The 10,224-nt window shown below is 36.8% G+C and overlaps 2 protein-coding genes across 4 annotated transcripts; both read left to right on the top strand.

Moving 5' to 3' along the window:
• The first annotated feature begins 216 nt into the window (after positions 1-216).
• Positions 217-5,099, top strand: LOC107623652 (Magnesium transporter CorA-like family protein). 3 transcript variants are annotated; one of them, XM_016325996.3, is made up of 5 exons: positions 217-691; positions 799-1,890; positions 3,309-3,388; positions 3,991-4,255; positions 4,345-5,099. In XM_016325996.3, exons 2-5 carry the CDS (start codon positions 1,095-1,097, stop codon positions 4,611-4,613), a joined length of 1,410 nt encoding a protein of 469 aa, XP_016181482.1. In that variant the 5' UTR covers positions 217-691; positions 799-1,094; the 3' UTR covers positions 4,614-5,099. The 3 variants fall into 3 exon arrangements, with proteins under 3 accessions (XP_016181482.1, XP_088361021.1, XP_088361026.1); XM_088504895.1 differs by having other exon boundaries at positions 450-691; positions 3,991-4,199; positions 4,313-5,099; XM_088504900.1 differs by having other exon boundaries at positions 450-691; positions 3,991-4,199; positions 4,309-5,099.
• A 201-nt stretch (positions 5,100-5,300) lies between these two features.
• Positions 5,301-8,663, top strand: LOC107620041 (heat shock 70 kDa protein, mitochondrial). The gene is made up of 6 exons (XM_021114764.2): positions 5,301-5,671; positions 5,978-6,042; positions 6,158-6,236; positions 6,322-6,888; positions 6,988-7,608; positions 7,787-8,663. Exons 1-6 carry the CDS (start codon positions 5,597-5,599, stop codon positions 8,411-8,413), a joined length of 2,034 nt encoding a protein of 677 aa, XP_020970423.2. The 5' UTR covers positions 5,301-5,596; the 3' UTR covers positions 8,414-8,663.
• Positions 8,664-10,224: the final 1,561 nt, after the last annotated feature.

Below are 10,224 nucleotides of genomic sequence, written 5' to 3'. Positions count from 1 at the left end.
TGTGTCAATAAAAAAAAAATTGTCCCTCATATCGTTTTTATTTATACTTTTAATTTTATTATTCTTTTAAAAACATGTAAGTTTTGGGAGACATAATTTCTACAATTATGTTTGTTGGTGTATTGTAAATTGTAATACTTGTTTTCTGGCTGTAGTTTATTGCTAGCAATTAATGAACGTATATATATATATATGCTGAAACAAGATTAGATATTTAGATTAAATACCTTTTAAACATGGTTGACTTCAAATATATATTGTTCAAATTTAAATGATTAGTTAGCTTCCATTATCTCTCTGTCCAAATCTTCTTAATTTTTGCTAGTTTTCCTGAATAATCAATAATATAATAATATAATATAACAGCTTTAAAATTCAGTTGTTTGCGTTTCGTGGTGGGGTATTGACTCGAATTGGATTTAAGTTACGAATTTAAGAAGGGAAGTTTCGAAGAAGCTCAGAATTCAACGATCTGTCATACTCAGCATACTTGAGATTCCTTCTTGTTAGTTATTATTACTAAACCTTTTGTTCTGTTTCATAGTTATATAATCTTAATCCTAAATTTTTATTTTTTATTTTTATAATAATTCCCTTTTGGAGTTTGAACCTTTCATGCGTTCTCTTTAGCCCAATTCAGCGTTTCATTTCATTCATTCATTCATTCTCACCCGTTCGGCCATTCAACGAGGTAATGCATTTTCTTATTCTACATTTTCCCCCCTTTTTCTATTACAATTTGTTGTTTAGCTGATTGAAATTCTCAAGTATGAACGAACAACGCAACTTTGATTTCAGGGTTTTGGGTTCATTTGGCGCATGCTTGGGTTCTGTTTTTGGGAAACATTGTGGTTCGTTTTGATCAATTTATTATTGAGTCTCACTGGATTTTGTTGACTTTGGATTTGAGACTGCAAATAATAACACATCAATGGTTTAAAATAGAATATAGATTAAGGGTGAGAGATTTTGCATGTCAAATTTGTGAGATAAGAAAACTGGGTTGCTGCTGGATCAGGTTGTATAGTATTTGTTCTGTTCTATTGGTTTAGAGGGGAAAAAGAGAGAGCCTATTTTGGTATATATAGAAGGTTATGGAACTAGCTCAGCATAGAGCTATGGTGAATGGGAGAGTTGAGGAGATGCATGGGGAAAGTTCTGATCAAGTGCCTCTCAGGGAGTGCCGAATCCGTCCTTCTCACCCTGTAGGATTGGTGAAGAAGAGGGCTTATATCTTTGATGGAATGGGAAATTTTTACAATAAGGACTGGGATCTTGCAGAACTTTATCAGACGGAGCAGGTGGAAACAGATGTAGCAGATGGCCGGGCGAACGAGTTTTCTTGGTACCATGTAGAAATCCCAAAAGGAAATCAAAGGCCTTCACAATCTGCACAAGATCTCATCAGTGTTCTTTGCCCGCCTTTGAAACTCCAAGACATTCTCTCACTTGTTAGCAATGGACCATTTTGTGCACATGTTGATGGGGCACTTGTGTTTCGAGTTAATTCACCTGGTCCTCCCTCTAGTGACTTCACATTTAGACTTTCTGCTAGAATTACAAAAAAGTCAGTAATTACTGTGTCCTTGGGACGTGTTCCCAGATTAGGTTTCTCACGCATGGGTGAATCACTGCTTTCTGAGATTCCTACCGTAGAAAGCTCCTCTCAGTTTAGAGGTCAACAGCAGGAAGGAAGTGGAATTGTGATTATGGAACATGTTCTTGAGTTCTTATTGACAATGAATCACTCCGAGGAAGCTGACAATCCTGTTCCTAGATCTGTCTCAAATCTTGTGGTTCACATAATTGACACACATATAGATCAGATTCAAGATCTTGTGACAAAGATTGAGATGGACTTGGACTCTGTGGAGCTTGATCTAGATAAGGGTAATTTCATTTTAATTCATTTTATTATCCCTGGCCTATTGTCTGATAATGATATCATAACCATAATTTTTTTGCTTGTACCACTGCTTATTAAATGGCTTATATCCTTATAGAATACAATGAGTCTTAACTTTTGTTCACATCCTATCTTGTAAGTTTATGCAATTCTTTCATGCTGCAAATAATCCTTAGTTTTAATAAACTTAAAAGGAATAGTGAGATGAGATATATGCAGTTTTTTGGTTTCTCTGGTGTATAAGTGTTGACAATATGACATTATCCAAAGATGGCATTTGACTTTTGTGGTGATTAATTATATTGATTACTTTATTTCATTCAAGTTCAATACAATTTGTTAATAAAGGTAATTGGATATAACCCTTAATCTTTGTCTATGACTTTCCAGACATTGTAACAGATATAACACAAAATTAAGTTGTCTCTGTTAAGTTGTTGATTCAAATTTCGTTAACGAAATTACTTATTTGACATCTTAATAGTTAATCCATGGTCCTAACAAGATGTTATGTGGTGCTTTACTTGTCTTTTAATTGGTGGCTTGTTTCTTCTTGCATTTATTTCAATGAGATTATTAATCTGCTTGACCAAATTAATATTAGCTATTAAGACCAAGCTATTCATAGGGAAAAGACCTAAAAGTTTATTGCCTAGATCCTTCAGGATTTCTTCTATAAAATATCAGGCGATATAGATGGATGGAGCAAATCCTATTTGTAGTTATCTTACCATGCTCCTCTTTTCAGTAAGTTGTGTTATTCAGAGGCTATAATTTGTGAAAGTAAAGCCCATGCATGTGCTTTATGCTAAATACTTTTAGAAATCATGTAGATCATCTTTGATGTTTGAAAAATTACAGGCCTCCTTGTTTCTAAGTTACATAGATCATCGATTCACATCCCGTAAGTGAAGGTTTGTGTTATAATGTTGAAATGTTAGAAACAACAGAAGCTTGCTGTAGTTCATTTGTGCTTTTATACTGTTTTACCACTGTTATCCAATCAGTGACAAAGACCTTAAGAAGGCCTTTTGGAACATAATATTCTACTGAGCAGAAGCGTCCATTTGGATGGTTTTCACTTTGTAAACTTACACAATTGTTCCCCTGACAAATTGCCAAACATTAGTAGGGGAGAATCCCTGGATATAGTCGACTTATAAAATAGTAAACAATGTTTAAGTGACATTTTGATGTATTCACATTATTGTATTCTAGCAAAAAGCTTATATAAAAAATTGTTTGCTGCGGTGGACTTATATCTCTTCTGAATGGTTGTGTATAAACTGAAATTCGTAGTATCCTTCTGTGCAAAGTTGTTTTGTACTGCTTCCTTTATTTTGCCATGTTTGCAATTGTTTATGGCATTGAATTAAGAAACAAGTGTTCTGCTTGATTGTAGGTGGTTATGCTCTGAAAAAACAAATGCTAGATGACAGAAGATTCCCCAAGCTGCATATTAATTTACAGCGTCTCCTACAGGTACTACTATGTCAGTGCTTTTTAAATTTTTTATGCATTCATCATGATTATTGCATTAATAAATATGAACCTTATAATCCAAATCAATATATCATGAATGATTTAACATCATAGTTTTGTCATTGTGTGTAAGGGTTGTTAGTCTCATCATTGTATTCCTAGCCACGAGTGTGTACACCTCTTTCGTACACTTTCCAGTTATGGTATTAAAAATGATTGATAAAAAAGTGAGAAAAGATTAATAGTTTGTTTTCTATACCAAAAAAGTAATTGTACAAAAGAGATTTACACAAAAAGGTTGTGTAAACATCATTTCTCGTGTGTTGTATTCTGAATCAAGTGTTTGTTATGTTTCCTTTTGTCATGTCTCTGACAGCCAAGTCAAAATTGCATTCAAGAAATTTAATAAGGCTATAATGAGACATAATTACCGCTGGACAGTATTTTATCATTGTTGTTAAATGAATGAGGAAAGAAGAGAATATCAGCCTGAATATGTAAATGATTAGAACTACGAATGTTACTATGCTGAGATGACATTACTGTTAATATGTAAATTCTAATCGCATGATTTTTTATTTTCTCTTGAAAAATCCATTCAGGTAATTTCCCATGGAGAGCAAGTATATCTCCGAGTTAAAGAAAAATGCTCGTCGAAACGGTGGTTTGCCAATGAAGACATCAACTCCCTTGAAGAACTAATTGGAAGGTTAAGGAGGCTGAAGGAGAATGTAGGTTTTATAGCAAATCGTGTAACAGCAGTACAGGCTAGTCTTGACAGCTGGCAGTCGGAGCAAATAAACAGGAAACTGTACTATCTTTCGTTCCTTTCGATAATATTCCTCCCCTTATCCATCATAACAGGAGGTTTGCAATCTAATTCTTAAATCTTCTCGAACTTTTGTTATCCACATGCATAGGCAGCATTTTATGGCATTGGACTTTTTGGATTCCAGTGTTTGGCATGAATGTTGGTGGAGTTCCATGGACAGGGCAGAATTCGCCGGAGCTACAAGATGGTTTCCGAAACGTCCTGCTACTCTGCGTGGCGATGCTATTTCTTGTGCTTCTCTGCTTTGTTTTTCCGACTCTTTACACTCGCGTAGCTGCTGTATGGCAGAAAAGGAAAGGTCCCGGAAGAAGCTGGTCACTAAACAGGAAGTCGTTCCTCAAGAGACCGTTACGAATAGGAGATCAAGATAGAGGGGGCTACCTTCGGATCTAATGCTTGAATCATTGAATGTGTCTATGTCATGCTATGAACTATGAAATGAAATATGAATCAACCTCCAAGTTATGTTTTCAATAATCTCCCACTTCTGCACAGGCAATTTTACCAACTGGTTTTCAGTACTCATACAAAAGAAGCATAATAAGCTAGCAGAATAGTTCAGAAAAACAATCACATGAAGCCCATATGGATTATGGAGTCTGTGTGAAGATAAAGCAAAATGGAGAATCTGATCTAGACAACCTTTATTCTTTCATTGTATTGTTTTGTTTTGTTTCTGTTCTTTGTTTCTTCCCTACCTTCTTTTAACGGGGAAAGGAAATGTGGCACATCAATTTTATTTTCTGAAATGATGGGGACACTTTTAACTTTTAACATGTACAGGGTTTCTCTGTTTTTGATTAATTTGATACACTATAACAGAACAAGGACTAGGCATTTTAATTTCATATATTATTGTTTGTCCATTGGTGATACAAATGGCTCTCCAAATTTTACTTCATGTATATAATGTAGTTAAGCCCCCTATGAATAATAATTGTTTTGAGAAATTAAGAAAAATTACTTGTATTCTTCTCTTCGATTGTATATAAAAAATGTTGAAAATATTTTCTTGAAAATAAAAAAACAAGTGCTCTAAGTTGGTTTAAAATAAGCACAGCAAGGCCAAGATCTTGAAACACTACTGCGACTTATAGACCAAGCAAGCAGTAAAGCCATTCATCGTGGTACCACTAGGAGCCACATGTCTTTATTTGTTGATACCATACGACACCGTTTTAGTAAACATTGTTCTCTATCTGGAACCTTCTAATCCTCTGACTCTTTTCTAACCGGAACTAGAATAATCCTCCACCATCGATATAAGCTCTTTGAAGTTCAAAACCCTAAACCCTCGAAAACACTTGAGTACAAAAACCTCTCAATCACTCCCCTCTGCTTATTCCATTTCTTCGTCAATTCATCCGGTTTCGGCCATGGCAGCAGCCGCGGTGCTTCGCTCTCTTCGCCGCCGTGATGTCGCCTCTGCTTCCGTCTCAGCCTTTCGTTCGGTAACCTTCCAACTTCTTCGCTCACTTTTTTCATTCTTGTTGGTTGTGGCGGTTGCTTCGAAATCAGCTCGATTATTCAGATTTGCTTCATTTCTTGTTACTACTATTCCTTCAGCTTATTGATAGCTCCTTTCTGGTTTCTGCTCTATGATTTTTGTATTTGTTACAGCTTGTCGATGCTTTTGGTGGTGTAGATGATAGAATTGTAATTGATTAATTGAATTATTCTGCTGATGTGCTGATGTGTGTTGATTATGATTATGGAGGAATATTTTCCCTTTTTCTTACATTGAAATGTTTATGCAGTTGTCGGGTAGCACTAAACCAGCTTATGTAGCTCACAAGTGGTCAAGTTTGTGTCGACCATTCAGGTACCATTTTATAGTTCTTGTTTCATTAGTTAAGCATATAGAGTTGCTGTACGTTTATTTATATATATTAAAATCTTTGATCGTCTTTGCTCATGTAACTTATTTTTTGTTACAGTTCTCGGCCTGCTGGAAATGATGTCATCGGTATTGATTTGGGTACTACAAATTCCTGTGTTGCTGTTATGGAAGGAAAGGCAAGGCATTCTTGCGCTCTTAATTTGTCATTGCGTTTCCATTAATATGTTGTGTTTGTGCTTACTATTATTGTCTCTTTTACAGAATCCTAAAGTTATTGAAAACTCTGAAGGTTCTCGAACAACACCATCTGTGGTTGCTTTCAACCAGAAAGGGGAGCTGCTTGTTGGTACACCGGCAAAACGTCAGGCAGTAACAAACCCAACAAACACCGTTTTTGGTACCAAGCGGTTGATTGGTCGGCGCTTTGACGATCCCCAAACACAGAAGGAGATGAAAATGGTTCCTTACAAGATTGTTAAGGCTCCAAATGGAGATGCGTGGGTTGAAGCTAATGGCCAGCAATATTCTCCTAGCCAAATTGGTGCCTTTGTTCTCACCAAGATGAAGGAGACAGCAGAAGCTTATCTAGGGAAGTCAATTTCCAAGGCTGTAATTACTGTCCCAGCTTACTTCAATGATGCTCAGAGGCAGGCAACAAAAGATGCTGGTAGAATTGCAGGTCTTGATGTGCAGAGAATTATCAATGAGCCAACAGCTGCAGCACTTTCATATGGGATGAACAACAAAGAGGGCCTTATTGCGGTTTTTGATCTTGGAGGTGGAACATTTGATGTCTCTATCTTGGAAATCTCTAATGGTGTCTTTGAGGTAAGTTAGTTTATTGCAACTCTTGCTTGCTTTCCCTAGCCTGCCACAAATAAATAAATGATATGGAAACTTATAACGAGTTTATATGATTATATCCAGGTGAAAGCAACAAATGGTGACACATTCTTGGGAGGAGAGGACTTTGACAATGCCTTACTGGACTTCCTTGTAAGCGAATTCAAGAGGACCGACAGTATTGACCTTTCAAAAGACAGGCTTGCTTTGCAGAGACTTCGTGAAGCAGCAGAGAAGGCTAAGATAGAACTGTCTTCAACATCTCAAACGGAAATAAACCTTCCTTTCATCACTGCTGATGCATCTGGTGCTAAGCATCTGAACATCACATTGACCAGATCCAAGTTTGAGGCTTTGGTGAATCACTTGATTGAAAGGACCAAGGCACCATGTAAGAGCTGCTTGAAGGATGCTAATATATCTATCAAGGATGTTGATGAGGTCCTTCTTGTGGGAGGGATGACCCGTGTGCCTAAAGTCCAGGAAGTGGTTTCAGCTATCTTTGGAAAGTCTCCTAGCAAAGGAGTAAATCCTGATGAGGCAGTTGCCATGGGAGCAGCAATCCAGGGTGGTATCCTACGTGGAGATGTTAAAGAGCTATTGCTACTTGATGTTACCCCACTTTCTCTTGGTATTGAGACTTTGGGTGGTATTTTTACTAGGTTGATCAACCGCAACACTACTATTCCTACCAAAAAGAGTCAGGTAATACTTGAATTTGGTGAAGATATCTTCGGAAACTGGTTTCTTAGGTTGTCAGTTTGTACAATCATATGATCACGTGTTTAATTGAACCACGAAGCATGTTATTCATTTGGTCTAGTTTTATGCCAGCTTGCTATGTAATTGAGTCTTTTACTGACTTGTCATACCATTGTTTCAGGTGTTTTCAACAGCAGCTGACAACCAAACACAGGTGGGTATCAAGGTGCTGCAAGGTGAGAGGGAAATGGCTGCAGACAACAAAATGCTTGGAGAATTTGAGCTTGTCGGCATTCCTCCTGCTCCCAGGGGTTTGCCTCAGATTGAAGTTACCTTTGACATTGATGCCAACGGAATTGTTACTGTCTCTGCCAAAGACAAGGCAACCGGTAAAGAACAACAAATCACAATCCGATCATCTGGTGGGCTCTCAGAAGATGAGATTGAGAAGATGGTCAAAGAAGCAGAGTTACATGCACAGAGAGACCAAGAAAGGAAGGCTCTTATTGACATCAGAAACAGTGCAGATACTACCATCTACAGCATTGAGAAGAGCTTGGGTGAATACAGAGACAAGATTCCCAGCGAAGTGGCCAAAGAAATCGAGGATGCTATTTCAGATTTGAGAACGGCCATGTCCGGGGATAACGCTGAGGAAATTAAGGCAAAGCTTGATGCTGCAAACAAGGCTGTCTCCAAGATTGGGCAGCACATGTCAGGTGGTGGCTCAAGTGGTGGTTCCTCAACTGGGGGGTCTCAAGGTGGAGACCAGGCTCCGGAGGCAGAATATGAGGAGGTGAGGAAGTGAAACATCTTAGGTGTTCTGTAATCAGATATTTCTTCTCATTCATCTCTAGGTAGCAAGTATAAAAGTGAAACATGTTTTTCAATTTAGTAGAAGAGCATATAATATTTTACATAATTTTGTAACTAATGTTGGAGGTGTTTTTCTTACGGCATAAAGCTTGTCAATTTGCAGTACTTTTGGAGTACTGAACATTGCTGTTTGAATAACTGATGCTGAAATTTTTGCTAGTGAGTAGTGATATATTCTCCCACTGGGTCTGTCTTGTATTTCGCTTTCTTGCTTTCAATTGAGAATTGATAGGATTTCTGAATATTCAGGTTTTACGCTCATTTGGGTAACAAGTTATTTGATTAGTCTAATTATGTTTGGTTTACTTTAAAGTTTAAAGGAACACAGAAGAAAGTGTTGATGTTTTGAAGATGTACATATGGTAACAAGAAAATAAAAGGGAAAATACATCCATAAGCAAAATCAAGTTAGCGACAGAACCGAGCTAGTCAGAGTTAGTAATACACATAAGCGTGTATGACACAAATACTATGGCTGTTAAGGCAGATATCATATGCACAGCATGGGTGTATCATTTTAGGGATTACATCACACAGAGGTAGCAGGTGAATCTTGTGAAAACGTGGTTGACACTTGACAGTGGGGATGGTATAGGATACTGATGTGGGAACGAAAAGAGGTGACCGACTAGAAGATTAAAGGTGAACAATAAGAAGCTAATAGCCTAATATCTCTAATCTCTTACACTTGGTTTGTGGGAATTATCTACTAGTTGTAGATCGAAATTTTATTTAAGTGTCTGTCGCTCGTTAATGAATTGCTGTATACACAAGGCGAATTCGAACGCAGAATGAATTGATCAACCTTATTTTATGAGGAATTTATTTCAGATTATAAATAGTACATGAAAAGTATAACGTTTTTTTAAAAAGTGAAAATACAAAAATAGAACATAAATTGTTGAACTAACTCCAATTATTTACCATTGTAACTTGTACGTGCATCTTAGATATAGGGGTGGCAACGGGGCGGGTAGGGGCGGGTTTTTGCTCTACCCGACCCCGCCCCGCCCTACAGAAAACCTGCATCAAACCCGCCTCGTCCTACCCGCGGGTTGTAAAATGTTAAATCCTAACCCGCCCCTGCGGGTACCCGCCCCGCCCCTACCCGCCCCTATAATTATTAAATTCAACAAATAAAATTAAATTTTAAAAATTATATAACCACCATTTACATACATAATATAAATTAAAGTAAAAATTTATATATGATATAATATTATTAATCATTTTACTAATTATTTTAATATGTTATGTATATTATATATTAAAAATATATATATTTACATATATATTATATATACCGGGGCGGGTAGGGGCGGGTTCAACCTAAACCCGACCCCGCCCCGCCCCGCCCAAGAACCCGCCCCGTTAAAACCCGCCCCGGTGCGGGGGCGGGTAATTACCCGCCCCGAGCGGGTAGGGGCGGGGTGGATACCCGCGGGTTCGGGTAGTGTTGCCACCCCTACTTAGATATGCAAAATATGAAGGCATTTTAATAAATCATACAAATATATATTAAAAATAAATTAAATAATATAAAATATTACTGGCGTTTTCTTTTAATATGAAGGCATTTTCTTACGGCATTTTATAAATCATTCGTATAAAATATATATTAAAAATAAATTAAATAATATATATAAAAATATAATAATCAATTTAATTATTAATTTTGTATGTATACATAATATTTTTTATAAAAATATTAAAAAATTATAAACTAATTTAAAAAATAATCAC

The sequence above is a fragment of the Arachis ipaensis genome, chromosome B10 (genome assembly GCF_059453495.1).
Source record: "Arachis ipaensis isolate K30076 ecotype BB chromosome B10, ASM5945349v1, whole genome shotgun sequence".
Classification (NCBI taxonomy): Eukaryota; Viridiplantae; Streptophyta; class Magnoliopsida; order Fabales; family Fabaceae; genus Arachis; species Arachis ipaensis.
This window is presented reverse-complemented; position numbering and strand designations above follow the sequence as displayed.

Bases quoted from the DNA above. Each gene is read 5' to 3' on its own strand.
- LOC107620041 (XM_021114764.2), top strand. From the start codon at position 5,597: ATGGCAGCAGCCGCGGTGCTTCGCTCTCTTCGCCGCCGTGATGTCGCC. The intron at 5,672-5,977 runs GTAACCTTCCAA...ATGTTTATGCAG, and splicing joins CCGTCTCAGCCTTTCGTTCG to TTGTCGGGTAGCACTAAACC. The intron at 6,043-6,157 runs GTACCATTTTAT...TTTTTGTTACAG, and splicing joins AGTTTGTGTCGACCATTCAG to TTCTCGGCCTGCTGGAAATG.
- LOC107623652 (XM_016325996.3), top strand. From the start codon at position 1,095: ATGGAACTAGCTCAGCATAGAGCTATGGTGAATGGGAGAGTTGAGGAG. The intron at 1,891-3,308 runs GTAATTTCATTT...GCTTGATTGTAG, and splicing joins GGAGCTTGATCTAGATAAGG to GTGGTTATGCTCTGAAAAAA. The intron at 4,256-4,344 runs GTTTGCAATCTA...TTTGGATTCCAG, and splicing joins CTTATCCATCATAACAGGAG to TGTTTGGCATGAATGTTGGT.